Below are 18,755 nucleotides of genomic sequence, written 5' to 3'. Positions count from 1 at the left end.
AGCTAATTTATCTTTGTTTATTTTGGTATGGTACAAAGTCTGAGAATTTACATACAGCTAGCACAAATACAGAGCTTGGATAATTTAAGTCATTTATTACTTGTAGTCAGTATATTTGGAATTATTTTACATAGCTCCAAGAGAATAACAGGAACGGAGAAGTAACAATGTGCAAATATAATGTTTAAAAACTAAAGTAACACATAAGTACAGATGTAGCGCTGCTCATTCAGCCTACCTATGGCGGTTATACCGCCAGCCCATCATGGCGGCCCATGGCGCAAGGCGTCGCAATACATCTAACAGCTTGGCAATTGGCGATGGCGTTGCCGGATGAGTGCAATACCAGTGATCATCCACCAGATGTCACTTTTTGAAATCTTCAATACGCACGCGTGAAATGTGCATGAAGTGACTACAGTATTAAAAAGCTATGTACTGCAGGAACTACTTTGCTACTACTGTACTGTTCAGTAAGCTACAGTACTGTAGATACACTAATAAGTACAATTACATTGAAGTGCGTATCATTACACTATTTTATAACTTGCTATGGGCACAGACGCTAATGCGTTTCATTGGTTTGGTCGAAAGGTGTTAGGATGAATCTGAGTGCAAGCTTTGGCGCTCTTATCAGGTGTGTGGGCTAGTGGATAAGCGCGCCGCTATTATTAAAGGGAACTTATTTTTTCCAACAAATTTACAGTAGGTCAGTTACTGTATATTTAACACACAAAAAATCCTGCCTCCATATAAAGCTTTCTGTGTGTCACAAGCTTGTGCTGGGGTGAGGAGAAGAGCTGCTGCAGCTCTGGCTTCCAGGTAATGGGGGGGGGGGGACCAGAGCCCCCACTGGTTCCCTCCATCAGACTGGGCCTGGGTAATTAGTTCCCTCTTGGTGGGTATGGAAGGACAAGTTTTAGTCCGCACTGCTCGCTGTTAAAGCTTGCAAAAAACATTGAATATTCCCAATCTGTACAGTGTCAGGTCACAGGCAATAGCACGGAATGTCAATGTTATAACCTTACACTTCATGGCCCTGATTCAGACCCGTTTGCTAGGCTGCGTATGAACAGGGAAGTGACGCCCACTGCTCCACCGCCTGAATCCCCTCACGAGCATGCGAGGGGATAGGTTGACATGCGGCCGCCCAGGAGAAAAATCATTGGCTGTCCCTGAGCCTCTAATGATTTCGGCAGCCTTTGCTCTGAAGAGTAATTCCATATTTACTTTTCAGATACCTGCTAAAATTCGGCGTGGGTGCTGACGCCATGTGATGCCAGCTGTCAGCCCCACGCAGGCATCGGCATGCCTGCATTCCCAAGGGAACGCCCATAAAATGATGGGCGTTCCCCTGCCTGCCCCCTTCCCTCCTTGAGCAAATGGTTTGGTGAATGTGAAAGTCACCAAAGCCGTTCATCGGGGAAGGGGCTGAATTGGGACCCACACGAACGGGCCTGAATCGGCCCCTGTATGTAATGTGGAAAACAGTACATGGTATAGGCTGCTGTTACTGCAGGCATTTGGTGCGGTGGTGAACAAAATGATTTTATTTTCATACAAACAGAAGGCTGCTGCACACAGTATATGTGAGAGGCTGAGATGTCTGGTGAGATCAGACAGCAGTGCGGATGTGCAGGAAAAGCCTATTACAAAGCCTTCCCATCAATTTGTGTAATAGCTAACCATGGTAATCACACACTTTACATAAACCGTCATTGTCAATAATGCTAATCAGCAAATCACGCAGGCTGATGGAATCCGCTATTCAGAGGGGTCAGCAACAAGCAAGTGGCCTGCACTCTCCCACTAGCACGCAAAAGGGAAATGACAAGAAGAGCTCTGACATACACTGTAAATTGATTAATGTGATGTGGGGTTGAGGATAGAGGCTGTAAACAGATGCTGTTTCAATCCTTTATAATACTCATCTATCCAAACTCTGCTCACTTCCTTTTACTGTATAGAGTAATACCCCTTTTACACCACACAAATAACCCGGGTCGATCCCGGGTTGTTGTCTGGTCAACCAGCGTTAGTGTGCGGGAACAAAAGGGCCATGTTAAATATCCCGGGTCCAGCAACCCGGCAATCTGACCTGGGATAAAAAAAGTGTTCATCCTGAGTTGGACCCGGGTTGCTGGGCAGTGTGAAGGGTAACTCGTGTTGAGCAACCCTGGTCCAGTTCACTTCTATGGAGGAGTCAGCAGCGTCACCTCAGTGCTGCCTCCTCCCCTGCCTGATGCGCTGACGCCCCACTAACCGGATGACAGTAATGACCCTGCAATAAACAGGGTCGCTGTGAACGAATACCGAGTATGACCAGGCATTTGCGATGTGAAAGGAGTATAAGTAGGATACAACAATGCTCAACCTCAAAAACAAATCTAGAATATCTAAATGTTACATACTTTATGTAGCGGATTAAAATAGGTGATAACATGCAGAATACATTTCTAATTGGAAAGTTCCAACATCACAGATGATTATGAAGTTCTGCTTATATTAAGAAGCATATTTATTTTCTGTAACAGTATGGCTTATTACAGGACAATGATGTGCTGCACCCAATAATATAACAACACACAATAACATATTAGTTTTCATTAGTCTGTCTCTACAAGACAATGGAGAAATGACTGGCATGAGTTACACTGCAGGATGGCCATTTGCACCACATTACATAAATTGGCCTAAGAACTATGGGCCTCATTCAGACTTGATCACATGACGGCAAATTCACATTGATAGACTGCGCATATGTATGGTCTGTAGTATGCAGGTGGGAGGTCATCCTGCAATAAAATCCTGTTCGTGTTTTTTTCGCTGGCCGTAAGCAAGTCCTTTGACAGGAAGCCAGCGTTTGGTGGTGTCAGGGAAAACTTAGTTATGTGGAAGTATAAGGGGAGGGGAAGTGGAAGATGGATCAGAGCACAGGTAATAGTAGTAGATAATCGATATGGGTGTATGTTGACGAATCCACAATTCAAAGTAGTATTGGAGGCCTTTTTAAAGGAATCTCACCAGGTAGTTAGCGTGGAGGTGCACCCTAGAGAGTAATTGTATGTAAGAGAAAAAGGAGAAAAAATACTCTCTCTTTGGCCCTTATTCTGATTCGAGCGGTACGGCCCGCGTGCGGCCGTACCGCCGATGTTTTCCGTCTGCACATGCGCAGAGGTCAATCTGCGCATGTGCAGGCGAATTCGCCGCACATAAAGTTACTACGCCGCAAAGGGGGCGTATAGGGGCGTGAGGGGCTTCATACCCTCATTTCCCTATGTATACGCCCCGCGTTTCATGGGCGTTCCCATGCAAACGCGGGGCGTATGCATGCTAATGAGGGTATGACGCCAGTGATGGGGGCGGAAAGCTGACGTCGCCGGATGTCAGCTCTCAGCCCCCATACAAGCTATCACACGGACGATTGTCCGTGTGGTCTCAGCTTGCGGGACCTGGTGGGGCGTGCGGCCCTGCCTTCGATGGTCGCCGACCATCGAATGCAGGGGGCAGCTCCCACCATGGTGGAGGCGTACGCCCCACCATTTTCGTGCGGATCGCCAGCCGTCCGTGTACGGACGGCCGTGGCGATCCGTAGTGTGGGCGGGGATTGGTTTGTGCGGCCGGAGCACCGTGTGCGGCTCTGGCCGCACGAATCAGAATAAGGGCCTTTGTTGGTTGCCCCAACAAAGAGAGAGTCTTTTTTCTCCTAAAACTTAGTTATGCCCAGGCTTTTGAGGGGAAGTTGTGCAACATCTGCTACAGCCATGATCAATGATTCTATCGCACTCGCCGAGTAAGTCTTTGGCTACGCACAGACTACATACAGGGGAAAAATCATTAGATAAACATTTTAAGCAATTTGCAGGCTTGTTTGGGGCAGCGGTGGTATAAAAGGGGTCAACCGGTGTCTATTTACACGGGAATCCTACCCAGATCCTGACCAAGGTGCAACACGGACAGGACCTGGGTACTGTCCGGTGTAAACGGTCCCAGCACGGGTTGGGACAGTATAGCGGCAACGCTGCTGATACTGGAAGCGTGGGTCACGCTTTCCAGAAGACCGCATCGGGCACTGGAACAGAGAGCGCACACGGCATCCACAGGCAGTCCGCAGGCCACAGTTCAGGGTGAGTGATGCATGTGCCTCCCACCCCACTGACATTTTTGTTTGAGGGGGGAGCGCAGGAGGCTGGGTGGGGGGTGGGAGGGGTACAAATCTCTTAAATGGTAATTTTTAATGACATCCACAAGGAAAAGCAGGGCTGACCCGGGTTCAGTGAAAACGGCATAGTGGGTCGAAGTGCTGTGTAAAGGGGGTATGAAGCTGGGTCCAACCCTGGAAACTCAGTGTTCAAAGACTAGGGTCTTACCAGGGATTTTGATGTGAAAGAGGTATAATTCATACAGATGGTTTACTTATCTATTATCTGTGTTGAGAAAACAAACTTATAGTTGTTATTTCAATAGCGTCATCCAACTCTAGACGAAAGTTGCCTTTTAGCAAACGGACACATTATAAAGCATACATTATATGAAAAGAATGACCTTTTGCGGCACAAACTTATTATTCTCTCACAAACATTCACATCTTGATCCTGTGTCCATGGTCACATCTAGATCCTCGTGTCCAAGGTCACAGCAGATCAAAATGTTTTAGATAAAATGAAATGTAATTACAGTACATTTGTTTTCTGTACTAAACTGTCACACTGTGCATGAATCAGTGGTGACCTGCCTTCATCCACACAATTCTCAGACTGAGTGTCATGATTTATTAAGACATTACTGGACAAAGTCTGGGTGAGTGACTTTAATGTTTCTTCCTTCATGAAAAATTAAAACTTTACGTCACGTGAACCTTACTCGTTTTTTTTTGCCAAGAGAGCACTAAAAACATCACACTGTAACTGTCAGCCAAGACCATTATACACCATGACCTACATAGAGTATAAAGTTGCTCCTTTGAATTATTCATTTTATTTACTTAACTTTTATTCTCCAATATTCATATGTAACGTTCGTGCCTGAAAATTGCCATTCATTTATGTATAGCCGTACTGCAAGTTTTGCGTGTGAGATTTGTTTTCAACTTTAGTCTGTACTCATTCATACCATATGCCAGATGTTCAAGTGAAAGCTTTAATAATTGTTTTGAAACTTACTGAAGATGTGATTGGCACTTCTATTTACCTGCCGCTAGAGAACAATATGAAATCCCGCTGTTGGCAAACATTTGCAATTTTATACAAGAGCAGTCTTAAGGGTTGCACAAAGCTTATGCTCCTTCCAAATAACATTTAATGTCAGACACAAAGGATGGTATTGTTGTAGCACCGAGACAGCGGGCGGGCACTAAAATAATAATAAAGGCAAATGTTTCACCTTATAATAGGGGAAAAGTATCTTGGGGCTAATTCAGTATTGATCACTTTATAGAGGATTTTCAATTTGGTCGATTATCAATCAATTGCGCGTGTGCAGTGTTCACTTTGCACACGCGAGTACGCAGCTTTTACATTGCGCAAACATGTATGCATATAACAAATAAATATCCTTATGCATAGCATAGTCCTTTACCAGACTTAGGAAATCCTTATGGTGTGCCCACTTGGGCAGATGTGGCGGCCGCCGATATGTGGTGCTTTGGCTGGGACGGAGGGATGGTGCTGTGGGGGGAACGCGGGCCATGCTGTATTGAGCAGCATGGCCCACGTTCCAAGATAGTAGAAATAGACTGTTCTGCACAACCTAGTTCTACATTCAATCCCGATGATAATGGGCCGTGCATCGGGATCGGGTGTTGCACAGTGCAGTGCGATTTGCACTATGTGCTTTGTAATTTTGACTATATAGTCAAAATCGATGGTGCAAATTGCACCCTGTGGAAACACTATTAGACTGGTGCAGGTGTAAAAAAAACTAATCAATGTATCATTTTTTGTGAATGGATCTGCGAATGCTTTACTAATTAAGATGCATTTGCAATTTTTTAATGCCCATTTATCGTTTTATTTCTGTGTGGTGATTTTTAATTAGCAATCCATGCTGAAGTAGGCCCAGTATAACATTTCAAAATAGAACATTTTGGAAAATATCATTAGTAAGTGTTGCTGACTTCCCAGGTACCCCTTCTAAATAGTTTGCTCAATACATACAGTACTTGTGCTCTCATTCTACAGAACACTAGCACTGGAGTGAGACTGCATCATCTTGTCCATTAAGAAGCTCTGCAATCTGACTGAATTCATTTGTACTATGTAGCATTTATTCTCAAGTATCAAATTCCTACTTCCACAGTAGTAAGCTTGCGAGGAGGGCCCTCTTATCTCTGTTTCTGTTGTTTCCCAGTCTTGTTTTCTTATTGTTTTGTCTATAATTATAAAGTGCAACAGAATATGCAGGCACTGAATAATCAAATGTTAAAATGTTGCCAGTCTCCAAACCTACAAGCTTTCCCTGAAAAGTCACCACTTCGTATCCAATCACATCCCCACTGTACCGGTCACACACATCCGCTCTTTCCTTTTCACATTTACCATCCTCCTGACCCCTGGTCAAACTTCTGGGTCCAGCGGCGTAACTATAAATTTTGCTCCCCCCTGCCAAAAAGTTTGTGGCGCTAAACCCCCCTCCCCCCCCCCAGCACGGGCTCCTCTCCAGCGTGTTTCGCTAGCGTGAGGTGATGACATCACACGCATAATGGAGAAGCTGAAGCATGATACAGCCATTAGCCGACTCTGTGTACAGTCAATTGAATCAGTGGTGGGGATTTGTCATCTCTGCCATGGCCGCACCCGTGCTGCGGATGACTCGCCTCCGGGGCTTAGCCAGTGGGCAGTGGCAGGCAGCAACATGTCAGTGCATCCAGCGGGTGCTGGCGCCCACATAGACCCCACTGTGCCTTGCTCCCCCAAGCGGCAGCTGGGGCTGCCTTACAGTAGTTATACCACTGGCTGGGTCACCGTATCATACAGCACATCAGGAACTTTGCATTCTATTGGACTGATGACGGATGTGTGGAGTTTGTATATTTCCCGTACTTGTGTGGGTTTACTCCAGGTACTCCAGTTTCCTCCTACAATCCAAAAATATACTGGTAGGCTAATTGAATCCCAACAAAAATTAACCCTAGAATGACTGTGTGTGCATGTACATGTGGTAGGGAATATTGGGGCAGATGTACAGTATGTCCGGGCGATATGGGGGAGAAGGAGTATCAGCGCACATTATGTGCACTGATGCCACTTCTCCCCCAAGTATGACGGAGCCAGCGTGCGGTAAAGGCGCAGGCCAAGGGCCAGATTCTCTAAGCTTCAAAAGTGATAAAATGGAGAGTGATAAACAGCCAGCCAATCAGCTCCTACATGCCGTGTCACAGACTGTGTTTGAAAAATGTCAGGCAGGAGCTGATTGGCTGGCTGTTTATCACTTTTGAAGCTTAGAGAATATGGCCCCAAATCCGCACGATGCCGGTTTTGGCTTCGCCAGCATCAGGTTAGCGAAGCCCTATCTAAACAGCATTGACAGCACTGTCCCTACTGTTAAGGTGCCCACAGACGCATCGATCCCGGCATGCGTTCTGTGCATAACTAGCACACATAGCATCACATCGTATGCCTTGTGCATGCGATGTGCATGAGATGCGATGCTATGCGATAAAAAACTAGTACAAAAAGTATGTGCAGCACATACTTTTTGTACTGTGCGATGAGGTGCCGCGGGAGCGCGCACCCCATCGCATAGCATCGCACCACCGGGATCGGTGCGTGTGTGGGCACCTTTAGCTCTGGGCTGTGCTGGGGATCACGCGTGAGCTGGGAGATCCCGCGCATGCCCAGTCCAGCCGGCTGGGGGAAAGAAGACAGCGCATCAGTGTAAACTGATGTGCTATCTCCAGGAGGGGACATCGCCAGAGGGGGGAGTTAGCGCTCCCCCCGCTTCAGCAGACAAGATGTTAATACATCTTGTCGATGTCCCTTCCTGCTTCGCCTCGCTAATGAGGCGAAGCAGGAAGTATTATAGTGGCGCCATAAGCGCCACTATAATACATCTGCCCCATAGATTGTAAGCTCCACTGGAGCAGGGACTGATGTGAACGTTCAACTAGACACTGTAAAGTGCTGCAGAATATGTGTGCGATATACTGTATAAGTAACTGTTAATAAAATAAAGAATATCTATCCTATTGTATCAATGCCTATTTGTTGTATACCAGTCTCCTATTGTAAAGTGCAAAGGAATATGCTGCGCTATATAATAAACTGTTAATAAATACATAAATAATAATAATACAAATAATGAAAAATGGACGTGACAATTCATATACTTCTGTATTTATTTAATGTGTACTGTATTCAAAGCTACAACTAACTGCAATAGTTCGTTTCCTGGGTTTAAATTATCACAGATATTTGGTTAAGTATACGAACACATTTGTATCTATAAACAATAATTAAATAACAAATGATCTCTCTTTGTTCTTCAAACTTAGCTTAGAACATTGCCATGCGCATGAATTTCCATGCATATTAATAACTATAGCCATCAAAAAGGGGTAGGAAATGTGATTTATGTTTACTTTGCGCACAGCAATTTTTCCAACATAAATATTTAGATGTTGTTTATGGCATCTGTCACGTCCATAGCAAATTACTCCTTGTGATAAAATCCACAGCCATGCCAGAAGGCATAAATTAACCTTGCCTCATAACAAATGTAAGAAATGATGTTGAGAAATATTGATTTCCTATCCTTGCCATAGGAGCACAAATGGCTTGCACATATTCATCCTGCTTTATTTGCATACTCACTGAGATGTTTATGCAGATATTGGAAAACGTTCGCAATGTTGTCATGAATGTTTAAAACAGAATGGGAAATATATCCGAGTTATGATATACAAAGTCGGTTATAAATACTCAAATCAAATGACTAGCTATATGCTGGAGATAATGGCCCTTATTCAGTTCTGATCGAATTACAAATTTGTTCTCAAAATGGGCAAAACCATGTGCACTGCAGGTGGGGCAGATGTAACATGTGCAGAGAGAGAGAGTTAGATTTGAGTGGGGTGTGTTGAAACTGAAATCTAAATTGCAGTGTAAAAACAATGCAGCCAGTATTTACCCTGCACAGAAACAAAATAACTCACCCAAATCTAACTCTCTCTGCACATGTTACATCTGCCCCACCTGCAGTGCACATGGTTTTTCCCATTTTGAGAACAAATTTGTACTGCAATCAGATCTGAATAAGGGCCAATGCCTCTGAGAAGATAGCATTAGGAAGTATAGACATAAATATGTAGCTTACTGGGACAAAAACAATATATTTTTTAAAGTAAATCAGTAGAAATTACTTCTACTGGCACCATCATAATACGCACAGTACTGTAGTGTCAGAGGCGGAACTACCATTGGTGCAGCAGGTGCATTGCACCCGGGACCACTGCTACCACTGTCACACACTGGGCGGTATTCAATGAGCCTGATTCGCCATGTTTTTATGGCGAATTTGTGCTGTTTGGCGAATTTCTGACTAAAACGGTGAATCACCCTATTCAATGACCACATGGCGAATACATTTGAAGGTTTTTTTCGCCATGATTCACTGAGTAGGAATCGCTATCTTTTTATGGAGAAGTGGAATGTGAACTTTTAAAATAAAGTGTTTTGTTTTTTACATTTGGTGTCAAAAAATCAGGAATTTTATTCTGAGGAGGGGCATGCTACTTTTTTTCATGTGCTGTAAGCACATGAATATATATTTAATTTTAAAAAAAATATTTTTTTTTTGTTTTTACACAGCAGCCAGCAGGGGGCGCCGGAGCCGAGCCGCTCATTACATATTCATATATTCACTGCACCCGATGTTACGATCGGGTATAGTGAATATACACTCCCCTGCTGGCACCCCCGGGGGGCAGCCTGTGCTGCCTGGCACCCGGGGAGCCCACCTGCCCCCCACAAATGTTCTGGGCCAGGCAGAGAGACTTCCATCTCTCTGCCTGGCACCGTCCTCAGGCTCCCTGCGGCATTCGCTGCAGGAGCTCATATTCGCCAGTCAGGGGCAGCGAGCCCCTGACACGTTGAATACCGGAGCCCGCTGGCTCCGGAACGTGGCGAATGTGCAGCGAATCCTAAAAAGGATTCGCTGCACCTCGCAGGTATTCACATTGAATACCGCCCACTGTGTTTCCCTTGTCACACTGGGACTCCCTGTTATACTCTGCCTCTTCCGGTCACCCACTGCCATGTGCATATTGGGAACTTGGGCTGGGATGGAGAAGGGGCAGTGGCGTAACAATAGCCCCGCAGACCCTGCAGTCACGGGGAGGCGCTGATTAACTGTGGGCGCCGGGGGTCTGTGAGGCTATCATGCCCTGCACTGTTGGAGACCGGCGGCGGCGAGCAGAGGGGTGAGTACGGGGTGGGAGGCGGGAAGCGTGTGTTCTTTATTTTAGAGGGGGGGGCACGCCCAAAATTGCCTGCGGGGGGCAGGGGGGGGGGGGGCGCCAAATAAATATTTTTGTACCTGGAATCACCACAAGTTCTGCCACTGTTTAGTGTCACACTTACGATTTAGATCAAGGTTCTGAAACTCGGTACTCATTACCCCACGCAGTACATGTTTTGCAGGTCTCCTCACAGAATCACAAGTGAAATAATTAGCTCCATCTGTGGATCTTTTAAAATGTGTCAGTGAGCAATGAGTGTGCCTGTGCACCTGCCGGGTGACCTAGAAAACGTGAACTGTGTGGGGTTCTGAGGACCGAGTTTGAGAACCCCTGATTTAGAGATAATCTAACCCCTTGCTTGAAATCCCTGATTCTGATTTTTTTGCAGATTCTAATTCTGGACGTCTTTTACTGAAACATGGTATATTGGCAGAGTCAGCTGCCTTTATGCGCTACTAAAACAGACCTGTATAAGGGTTTAGGATAATTTATGATGCAAAGAAACAACAGCAGTGTACAATCATAAACCAGAAAGCATTGCAAAGTTGGGCTCGGGAGAAAATACTACAGCACTTCTCTGTGTAGAGTGAGAACAATTTAAATGCATAAGGAGGCATTGCAGTTCCCGTTTCCTAGTCCTCAGACCCAGTCCGACAATTTGTCTTTCCAGAGCAAAGTTTTTTTTTTCAGCCATTGTGCTTCAGAAACATATTAATACAAGTTACATCAATATATAATGTTTCTACTGGGAATGAAATGTCAGTTCATTGCCTGGAACACACTTCTTACCTGTTTCACAGCTTGGTCCAGTGAATCCTTGTGGACATGCGCACACATTAGGAGCAATACAAGTCCCACCATTCCTGCAGGCATTCTTGCAAAAAGCTTAGAAACAAAATACAGGAATAGAATATATTATCTGGCAGCCAAATACTAAGTCAAAATGTATTTTCCAAGTTTCTAAACATTCCAATATGTGAATTATATATATATATATATATATATAAATATATATATATTACTGTATATTTGTATAATGCACCTATGGGGCTGGATGTAATGCAGTGCGAATCCGTCAGCCACGTGGGATGCCGGATAAACTCGCCTTGCAAATGACTGCCCCACACAGCGTCCGGACTCGCACTGCATCACATCCTGCCCATGATGTATATAATATCTGTATGATAGGGGTAAGTTTCATATGTCACATTGTTGTCTGTACCTGATGAAGGGGGTCATACCCCGAAAGCTAGTCTTTTAATACAGACCGTTTTTTGCATTTAATACTGCCTCTTGAGTGCTGCCTTCTTTGGATTAGTATTTTACTTTATGTCCGGGCACCAGACATAAAGTAAGGTAACTCTTCTAGTGCCGGCTGAATTGGACTGTTACATTGTGGTTTCTCCGATTTATTGGAATAATCGATGTTGCAAGGCACCGACCGTTTGCTACTAAGCATTTACTTCCTTGTATCCAACTTTGCCTTCTATTTTGTATATTGGGAGTTTTTCCTGCAATTATTGCATAATGGATCCGAGTGACATTTCCACCTCCCAAGATGCACCTGGCTGTCAGAACTTCTCCATTCCTCAAGGAGAAACATTTACCTTTTCTGAGGCTGAAATCACTGAGATTCTATTCTATGTGGATATCGATGCTGTTGATGAGGATAATATGCCTAATATCGAGGAGCTGCATCGTCATTTGTTTAAATTACATCGCCGGAGAATCGATTTCTTATTACATGGCACCACTCTTTCTGACTATTATCGCGCAAAACGCATTGCACGTGGTTTTAGGGTACATAATTCACCCACGATTGGACGCCAGAATCCGGAGTTCGTCCGTAAGTGGGTAGGAATCCTAAACCGCTGCGCGCTGGACCTAATGGTGCTTGTTATTGACGAAGCTGGCCATGAGCTCCAGGCTACTAAAGACAAAATTGCCGGTTTCTGCACCCAGCATATGCTTACATTGGATGATCCAGCTCATCTAAGCTGGAAACAGAAATTGGATGATCAATGCCTTGCTTATAAAATAGAGCTGCTTAAAGTTAAGCGTGAAAAGAAAGCAACCGTGGACATGGATTATGAGACAAACAGAGTTTATAATTGGCTATTTGGACAAGTTGCTGCTAAACGGCCTGACTCTCGAGGACGACGCCGCAGACCATGGTAACAACGTGGTGGGGCGCCATAATGATAAACAATCCGGCCCCAGTGCTGTGAGCGATAGTGATTTCCAGTTCTCAGAGTCTGATGATGTGTCTGGTTCTCAAAGTGTCCCTTTAGAACGGGGCCCTGTGGCCTCCAACAGCACCACAAAAGGCCGGCCACCCGCAGGGGCAGACAAAAATCAGAGAAATAAGACGCAACCCGCCGCGACTGCAGAGCTCCAAGAAACTTTAATTTTCAATCTTTCCAAACATGTCTTGTCCTCCACGGAAGTTAATGTGCTCAACAAAGGGTTGTCATTTGTTCCAACGAATACATGTGACGAGTTCAGCTGGAAATGCGATCAACACCGCTTCATGCGGAAACTACAACTAAAAGAGCACTTTCAACATGCCCTGCCTGCTGTACCCAAGGATCCAGTTACTGAATTTACTAAATCCCTTTCTATGTCCACCTTTGATCCCCCCCTCGTCCAATGCATCGCTCAAGACTTTTGGATGCCTATTGGACCAGTCAGTGTCTAGATATCTGGCTACCCCAGGCCGTGTGCGAGAAAATCTGTCTCATGAGGAATCTCTAGCTTTGAAGCAACTGAGTGGAGTGGAGGGGCCCTCGGTGGCGGAGTGGATCAACTTGGTCAATACCATCTGTTCCCATGAAAAATTTGTATATGCCTCACGAGGCTGTTTTCCGAAGTTCTATAGGATATGGGGGGGATAGACGACCTCTAAATTCTATGTTGCAATATAATGACACTTTGATTATCTGTGTAGCACTTTAGCACCTATGCACTTTACAGCAGTATATAATTGTGGCACATTAATAGTTGTTTGACAATTACCTAATTAGGTTGATATTGATATTTTTGAATTATTTAATTATTGGTTACAATGCCAGTGTGAGTATATATATGCACCGTATCACGCACTTTATAAATAAGTAAGGACGTTATTGGTACAAATCGCTGTACATTAGGGGGGAGGATTGTGCACTTTTTTTTTTTTTCTCTTTCTTTCTTTCGTTTTCTGTTTGCTAATTGCTTTGGGTTTTGTGTATTGGGAAGGGATAGGAAGTATTATATTGCAATTAATGAACAGGACTGCTAAGCTTCAATTGCATAATTCAGGAGCTATCCAAATGGTTTAGAGCCACTCACAGCTTGCATCCATTGTATTTAGGTGAAGAACTCTTCTGTCTAGTTGGGGGGCGTGACCGGCCATGGGGATGTAGGCGTATTTTATGTATACGTTGTACTGTACTTTTTTTTTTTTGCTGTATGTATAAATTTTGCAAAAGTAAAATAAAAACTCAATTTAAAAAAAGAAGCAACTGAGTGAATATGATGATATCCTCATCAGGCCGGCTGATAAGGGTGGCGCAATTGTAATCCTTGATATTGGGGACTATAGAGCAGAGGTGTACAGGCAGTTGGATGATGTGGCGGTATATGAGAAGCTGCGATATGATCAAACTGTACGTTTTCAGAAGGAGCTTTATACCATCTTGACTACAGCAGTCAATAATGGGGTTCTGTCTGATAAAGTGCTGTGTATTTTACCTAAATTGCACAAGGATCCCATTAATCCTCCTGGCCACCCTATAATCGTGGCTAGAGATTCTTTATATCAACCAGTGGCTCAATTGCTGGATCATCTATCGCAACCCCTGCTGTTACACAAACAAGCTTTCTTAAATTTACTTGCGGGCATTGATTATGTTCCTGATAATACCATTATGTGTTGCCTTGATATTATTAGCCTGTATACTGTACCTCCATTCCTCACGGTGGAGGCCTGCAGGCTATGCATGCATTTTTGTCTGAATTCCTGGCCCCTGATATTTTTTCTCATGATCTGTTTTTGCAACTGCTCACGCTCACGTTAGAGAGGAACTACTTTCTTTTTGATGGCCATTTTTACTTACAAAAACGTGGATGCGCCATGGGCTCGGCCGTGGCACATTTCTTGGATGTGGCAATATGCATCCAAGATAATAAGATATCAACGGATGTTTATTATAAGGACATGGCACGCAATACCTTTTTGATGTCTAATAGCCATCATCCTCCAGCATTAAAGTGCGGTCTGCCACTATCCCAAATGATTAGAGTGGCAAGACTTGTGAGTGATCATTCTGTCCTATCAGATAGGTTAAACCTCTTGATTGAGAAATATCTCTCCAGGGGCTATGATCCATCTTTGTTTGCTGCCCAAAAAAACAAGGTTATGCATATGCCACGCAATAAGCTGCTTGAACCTAAAATACGATCTACGGAGGATGTGATCCCATGGACCAGTACCTTTTGTACAACTAGCCCCATCTTGAGTTATGCCACCAAATCCCTCTGGCCCATTGTGAAATCTGATGCGGATCTGCCTGGATTTCATACATCTCGTCCTATGGCAGCATTAAAACGTGGTCCTAACCTGAGGGATAGGTTGGTTAAGACCGAGATCTCAGGGTTGGGCATTCCGCGGGCCCCTAATACCACATTCAAAGCTGCTGGATGTTATAGTTGCTCTAATTGTACAACCTGCAACTATATAGTTGCTTGTAAAAGCTTCAAACAAAGAATATCAGATTCGCCAGGTTTTTTCTTGTCGCACTGCGTTTGTAATATACATTTATGCAGGCTTAACTATGTGGGCCAGACCATCTGCCCCTTTAGAGTTAGGACTGCGCAACACAGGTCGGCAATTGATCTGTCACTGAAAGGCAGCGTTGTCGACCAACCAGTGGCGCATCAATTTAAAACCCTGTGTCACCCGCTGGCCTCCCTTAGGTATTTTATTATTGATCATATTAAAGAATCTTTGAGATGGGGAGATCGAGCCAGGCTGCTCTTGAGGTTGGAATCCAAATGGTTTCTTAGATTGGATGTTACACATCCACGAGGTCTAAATGAAAAAGTAAACTGGAATGCCATTATGTAATTGCAGTATATATGAGTATCTTTTGTATTTTTTGTATGTTTATATCATTCATTTTTTTGTTTCAATGTTATTATTCTGTGTATTTTATAATTTTCTATGTCTTGTATGATCTCCCCTCAGCTCCGGCATCCCCCGGCGTCGGTGAGCTGTGGTCTCCGGATGTGCGCTTCTCCCATGAGAGGTGAGTCGCAAGCTGGTCTGATTGCTAGGCAACCCACTCCATTGAGCACCGGAACTTGGATGACGCACACTTTTTGTTTGTGCGCCCACTCTGCTGGCAGCATGCTGGGGTGGCCATGGCTGATGGCTATAATAGGGGTAAGTTTCATATATCACATTGTTGTCTGTACCTGATGAAGGGAGTCTTACCCCGAAAGCTAGTCTTTTAATACATTTTTTTCATTTAAAACTGCCTCTTGAGTGCTGCTTTCTTTGGATTAATATCTGTATGAACAGTAAAGTCTGAGGTCATCGATTCTAAAGGGTGACAGTTTGCATCTTATCCTTTCCTTAAGATCAGAACCTCTCATATGCAGAGGTCAGCGGTGTCAGCCGGGCCCCGTAAAATTAAGGAGGCGTGAATGCCAGGCAGGGAGAGAGAGGACAGGCTGCTGTTGCAGTTGTCTTGCTCCCCAGCTCAGCGTGTGCTAAGCTGGGAGAGAGCCTGTGCTGCTTAGGCTGCAGCCTGTCATTTCTCTCTCCACTGTCTGGCTCCCTGCAAATAGGGAGGAGGAGGGGCAGCAGGCCTGAGTAAAAAGTTCCCTGCTCCGCTCCCCCCCCCCCCTCTTCTCAACGGCCCTTACAGAGGCCTCTTTAATAAAAAAAAATTGTAAAGGAACCTCTGCCAGAAAATTTATGAAGAAATGTGGCCTGGGCCCCCTGTTCCCAATGGCACAGATCACCTCTACTCCTTTTGGGATGTCACCTTCTGGGGAGGACAATTATAAACAATGACATTCATGATTTACATTTAATTTATTTATTGCCAGTAATTTATATAGCTCACATATTCCACAGCTCTTTCCAGAGAATATTTAAACATTCACATCAGTCCCTGCCCCAATGCAGCTTACAATCTATGGGGTAGATGTATTAATATTGCTGTAATGTTTGAAATATAACGAGTCCTGCGTTTCCTGCATAACGAGGAGAAGCAGGCACCCGTAACAGCTGAATGTATTAACCTCTCTTGCGCCAAAGAGGCCTATATCCACTGCTCACCTTATTGGCACCCCCAGCAGCACTGCGCATGCGCACTTAAAAAACCCAAAACCCTCTCTCCCCCGGCCGGCTGTAATGGGCATGCGCAAGATCTAGCTATTATCGCGAGATCTTGAGCACAACCCGGAGCCAGTAGCAGGGCTATCATTGTCCCTGCAATGATAATAAGACTTTAATCTACCTGATGTAAACTGGGAGATGCTTGTTGCAAGTTCCACCAGAAGTAGGGACATGCTGAATTCCTTGCAAGGAGCATCCCTCCAGCAATTGGTGAGGGAGCCCACCCGTAAGGACGCAATATTAGACTTAATACTTACAAATGGTGACAGAATATCTGACATAAATGTGGGTGAAAATCTGGGATCCAGTGACCATCAAGCAGTATGGTTCAAAATAAAGACAGAGACTGACTCATCTCACACAAAAAACAAAGGTGTTAGATTTTAGGAAGGCTGATTTTGTAGTGATGGAAAACTCTGTAAGGGATTCTTTGGCAGAGTGGAGGAACTTGGAAGGAGTGCAGGATAAGTGGGAAAAATTTTAAAGTGCAATTCTAAAAGCAACAGAACTTTGTGTCAAAAGAGTTAGGAAAAACACAAGAAAAAGGAAGCCATTGTGGTTTGCAAATGAAGGAGAATGAGGACAAAGAGTTGTATCTTGTTAGACAGAAGGAGGTTAAGAAGGTAATTAGATGTGCAAAAGCACAGGCTGAAGAGAAAATGGCCCAATCAGTGGGTAAAGGGAGGAAAACTTTTTTTAGTTATATAAGTGAAAGGAGAAAAACAAAAAGTGGAATAATTAGACTAAAGACAGAGAGTGGAATTTTTCTTGAGGGGGACAATGCAATAGCAGATAATATTAATAATTATTTCTGCTCAGTATTCACTGCCGAAAGAGAGGGGAAGGAGCCACAGTTAAGTTGCAAGTATAGTCAGAAAACTGAGGGAGAGACAAGTACATTTACAGAGAAGAAAATACTCACAGAACTCTCAAAACTGAAAGTGGATAAATCAATGGGGCCAGATGGGATACATAAAAGGATACTAAAAGAGCTTAAAGTGGAGCTGGTAAAACCAATAACAGAATTATTTAACCAGTCACTAGCTACTGGAGTAATTCCAGAGGACTGGAAAACAGCGAATGTAGTCCCACTGCACAAAAGGGGAAGCAAGGAAGAGGTAAGCAACTATCGACCAGTGAGCCTTACATCAGTAGCAGGGAAATTGATGGAAACACGCTTATAACAAAGAGTTGTAGAATATCTCAAAACCAGCAATTTACAGGATCCAAAACAGCATGGGTTTACTGGGGGAAGATCATGTCAAACAAATCTTATTGACTTTTTTGACTGGGTGACTAAAGTAATAGATCAAGGTGGGGCTGTAGATGTAGCTTATCTAGACTTTAGTAAAGCTTTTGACACTGTCCCACATCGCAGACTGTTAATAAACTTGAAAGCTTGGGATTGGATTCTAAGATAGTTGAATGGATAAGAGCGTGGTTACAGGACAGAAAACAGAGAGTTGTAGTGAACGGAGTACAGTCAAAGGAGGGAAAGGTTACAAGTGGAGTACCCCAGGGATCTGTACTTGGACCGGTGCTTTTTAATATCTTTATTGGTGATATTGCAAATGGAATTGAGGGTAAAATGTGCCTTTTTGCAGATGACATAAAGGTATTCAACAGGGTAGACACACCAGGAGGGGTAAAACAAATGATTGATGATCTAGGTCAGGGGTGGGGAACCTTTTTTCTACCGAGGGCCATTTGGAAAATTTGAAAACCCTTCGGGGGCCATATAAAAATTATCAATTATCGGCATATACGCGTGGGCATTATACACAGGGCAGCGGCATATACATGTGGGCATTATACACAGGGCAGCAGCATATACATGTGAGCATTATATACACTGGCAGCGGCATATACATGTGGGCATTATACACAGGGCACTGGTATATACATGTGGGC

General features: G+C 44.2%; 1 protein-coding gene across 2 annotated transcripts in view; it reads right to left on the bottom strand.

Moving 5' to 3' along the window:
• NELL2 (neural EGFL like 2) overlaps window positions 1-18,755 on the bottom strand; it is a 235,310-nt gene that overhangs the window by 47,902 nt on the left and 168,653 nt on the right. For both annotated transcript variants that reach the window (XM_083182657.1, XM_083182659.1), the window contains one exon: window positions 11,246-11,341. In XM_083182657.1, the coding sequence (XP_083038783.1) occupies window positions 11,246-11,341 (96 nt within the window). The remainder of the gene's footprint in view (window positions 1-11,245; window positions 11,342-18,755) is intronic.

The sequence above is a fragment of the Crinia signifera genome, chromosome 4 (genome assembly GCF_055691185.1).
Source record: "Crinia signifera chromosome 4, ASM5569118v1, whole genome shotgun sequence".
In the NCBI taxonomy this organism is placed as follows: Eukaryota; Metazoa; Chordata; class Amphibia; order Anura; family Myobatrachidae; genus Crinia; species Crinia signifera.
The sequence above is the reverse complement of the archived record's forward strand: the minus strand, read 5'-3'. Positions and strand labels throughout refer to the sequence as shown.